We start from the raw sequence: 3,697 nt of genomic DNA, 5'->3' as shown, positions 1-3,697 counted from the left end.
ATGGGGGTCAGGCTGCTGTCACCCACGATTCGTGCCCACACCAACGGCCTCTGCCTGCACCCACCCCCCCAAAAACCCACCCTGCTGCCTCCCTCCCCAACAGCTCTGCACCCTCATGGCGCAGCCTGTCCTTGCTCGCCCCAAACACAGGGAGACCCGAGTTTAATGCCGCAGGGCTGCTCCGGCCCCTGCAGAGGACGGGACCTTGGAGGGGACAAGCCACCTGCAGCAAGGATACACTGCACCTGCAAAGACGACCCCGGAGCTGAAGCACGATGGGGGACACTGCGGGGCAGAGACCCACTGTCCCAGTCTCCCCCCCCTGCACAGGGACTGCCAGCGATGGCATCCAGAACAGACTCTGCTGCGGTTTGGTGGTGTTCAGGGCAGCTTTTATTGCCAGCAAGTGAGTCGCAGCTTCTCCAGCAGCTCAGGGAAAACCCTCATTCCCAAAGTAAATCTGCAAAGCTGGGGATCAGGACCCCTCCCAAGGCAAAAATACCTCCCATGGCCCCTGGGCTAACAGTGGCACCTTCAAGGGGATGCAGGAGCTGTGGTGCCACCAGGTGAAGCCCAAACAGGCAGTGGCACTGGAGGGGATGGTGAAATCCAGCCTAGAAGGCTCTGCAGCACAGGAACCAAACCCCAGCAGCGCTCCAACAGGAACGCGGCAGGCCGATGCCTGCTCTCAGCCTGCCTTCTCATATCAGCTGATGAAAAGCATACTCAGGCAAACAAGTGCTCCCCGTGCACTCCAAGTGCTCCAGATAAGTGACTTACCAAAAACAAGACACAGTATTTATAGCCTGGGCCTGATGTCGCTCCCTGGGATGTGAACAGGAGCCCGGTCGCTAGTCCTCCAACACAGAGCAGTGCAGAACTGAGCACACCGGCTCGTGATGCTCTCCCGCCTGCTTCCCGGCCGGGCCGTTGGATACCTTCCCAACCAGATACAAATACACACCACAGCCAAGGCTGCTTCATCAAGAGCTGGAGCAGCAGCCCAGGAAGAGGAATGCAGTTGAAGGCCGAAGGCAGTGCAGATGGGTTGGCAAGGGGATGACGTTCCAAACTCTGGCAGAGTGGAAAATAAGATAACCTCTGAGCGGGACGCTGGCCAAACCATGTCCAGCTGGACCAGTGACAGAGGTGTGTGCCCAGATTCCCGCTTTCAGAAATTCTGGCCTGGGACTGGCACCTCAGTCTACACTGAAGCACCTCTCTCACCCACCCAGGCACTTACAGCTCCCACTGATTAACATGCCCTAAATAAATTGCACTCTGTGCCACCTCTGTGTCTAAATACAGACCAGTGTCAAACTGCAGGCACCTGTATTTAAAACCCACGGCTTGATTTTATGCATTTCTTGCCAGGGGTGCTGGTGTGGGCTGAGCACCTCACGCTACACGGGAAGTAAGCGGACACAGGAATTGTTGAGGGGAGTAAAGTTTCAGGTAAGTTTGTTTCAGTTAGGCGCTGGCGAGCAGGCGAGCGTTCTGGAGCAGAGACGTGGATGGAGACACGCGAGAGGGGCCCACGTGCCCAGAAACACAGACTCTGCACATATCTCAGCTGACATCCAGCACCATCCAGACATAGGTCTGAGCCCCAGGGTCTGGAGGGGAAAGGACGCTTTGCTGCCCTCAGTGCCAGTCGAGATGTCCTCGTGCCTTCGGCTACGCTTCATTTCAGCAAGTGACTCAGCTGGTCCTGTAGGTTTGATGACTGCTCGACGCTGGGGACCAAGCAAGAAGAGGTTCACAGTGAGATCTGCTCCCCAAACTGCACTGTGCTGCCTGAGCCCAAGGGACCAGAACAGCTCTAGCACTGACAATACAGCAATGAGAAACCCTGGGGTTGCCCAAACCACCTCCGTGTCCCCACAAGGCAAACCTCATTTTGTGCACCCATAAGCAGACAGCTCTGCTCTACACCACCCTCATCTCCTATCACAACCAACCTCACAGGCTCTATCACGTTAATGAAACAAATGGAAGTTTTGGTATAAATCATCCCGTCACTCAAATTCCCATCTCTTCACAATACTGAAACACTATCCCGCTGGGCCAGCATCTGTTTCAAAGGCAGCTGCAAAAACCTTTTCGCTCTGTGTTGCCCCACCCTACTCCATCACTTTTCCCTTTCCATCAACCCCCACATGTGTCCCCCAGGTCCTCCTGGCATTCCTTCAGCTGAGTACTCACTTCTTCTGAATTGCTTCTTGCCTAGATGCGGAAAGGAGACAAAAAGAGCATTAGGAAAACAAAATCTCAGCAACAGGGTTCATGTTATGTTGAAGAAAAGGGACTTGATCAAGGGCTCAGGAGGCCAAAACCCCAGTGTGTTTCTGGATTAAGTCCTGAGAGGACAGCAGTGGCACTGGCTTCTCCCCCTTAGCCCTAGATGCGTCACACACTCTCAGAGGAGACACAGTGCATGGCAAACAGGAGGCAAAAATCTCAGCTTCCACCCCAAAACAGCCTGAGCTGTACCAGTGGAGCTGGAGAGGGCTGGAAGATCCCAGCTCCAGGGTCTGCTCAGCTTTGAGGAGCCGGGCAAGAGGGATCAGTCTGAGTGGGCTTCATGCAAAGTCTTTAAGTAGAATGGAAAGGTATCAGGGGATCCACTCAGCTCCCCAGAGAGAACATGGTGTCCCCTACTTACTGGTACTGTAGATGAGTGGTTATTATGGCCATTTTCCTTAAACTCTGTGGAGAAGAAGACAAAGAATGAATGTCTGATGGGAGCAGTTCAGCAGAATCACAGGGCAAGCTGTCCCAATGCCCCGGGGAGTTCCTCCAGCACGGCCATCACTGTACCACTGCACTGCCTCCGAAACACCCCCACTGGTATCTGTCAGCAGCGGCACGCTCCCCTCTTCTTTCCCAATGACAGGCACAGGCACTAAGTGCTTTGTTTCAACCTACCGTCCCTCGAGCTTTCCGGCAGAGGTGGCACAGCTTAAGGGCCGGCTTGGGCTGCAGGACGCTGGAAGGCCAGCAGCACACGTGGGTTTGAAGAAGCACTAAATTATTCTGGCCACCAGCCCTGCTGCCTGAACTCATGTATTTCATTTCGGGGCTCCAGTAACATGTCTGCATATCTGTTCTTATAACCCTCCTCTCCTCCTGTCCACTAGAAACACTGTTGCTCTAGCAGATAAACACAGCTTACATCTTCCGAGTGCAGGATGGCATCTTCTTGCATCACCATGTTTCTAGCAGCTTGACCCAGGAGCTAAAAGACAAATGCACAGACCAGACTGAGAGGCAGCAGCTCTGCGTTTCCCAAGACACTTGTGATGGCTGCTCAGCAGACCTTCATGCAAGGCTGACGGTCCGGGGGCCCCGGGTGACACGGTGCAAGGCTTGTGGGGAGCATCGCGGTGCCGTGCCCACCCCTCAGAGCACACAGGCTTAGGGAGAGCCCGAGGCATTGCTCCAGTCTGTCACTCTGGAGAGATGTCATGAGGTAAAGGCAGCCTCCCGCCTCCCACCACCTCCCCAGCGCTGTCAGAGGCACCCGCAGCCCGGGGTGCTGGCACCCGCGGCCCAGGAGCCCTACGGCGGTGCCCCGCCGGCCCAGCCATGCTCGCAGCCCGGGCCCCGCTGTCCCCGTCCCCTGCCCAGTCCCAGGGATGCCCCCTCGCCCCCTCACCCCCCCGGACTACAGATCCCAGCATGCCCCGCGCCCCCC

At 56.1% G+C, this 3,697-nt stretch overlaps 1 protein-coding gene across 1 annotated transcript in view; it reads right to left on the bottom strand.

The window, feature by feature from the left end:
* AS3MT (arsenite methyltransferase) overlaps positions 1-2,074 on the bottom strand; it is a 6,856-nt gene extending 4,782 nt beyond the window's left edge. Inside the window, exon 1 of the mRNA XM_009277832.1 lies at positions 2,054-2,074. Coding sequence (XP_009276107.1) covers positions 2,054-2,074 — 21 coding nt within the window. The remainder of the gene's footprint in view (positions 1-2,053) is intronic.
* Positions 2,075-3,697: the final 1,623 nt, after the last annotated feature.

Source organism: Aptenodytes forsteri, unplaced genomic scaffold (genome assembly GCF_000699145.1).
Source record: "Aptenodytes forsteri isolate BGI_AS27 unplaced genomic scaffold, ASM69914v1 Scaffold15, whole genome shotgun sequence".
Lineage (NCBI taxonomy): Eukaryota > Metazoa > Chordata > Aves > Sphenisciformes > Spheniscidae > Aptenodytes > Aptenodytes forsteri.
The sequence above is the reverse complement of the archived record's forward strand: the minus strand, read 5'-3'. Positions and strand labels throughout refer to the sequence as shown.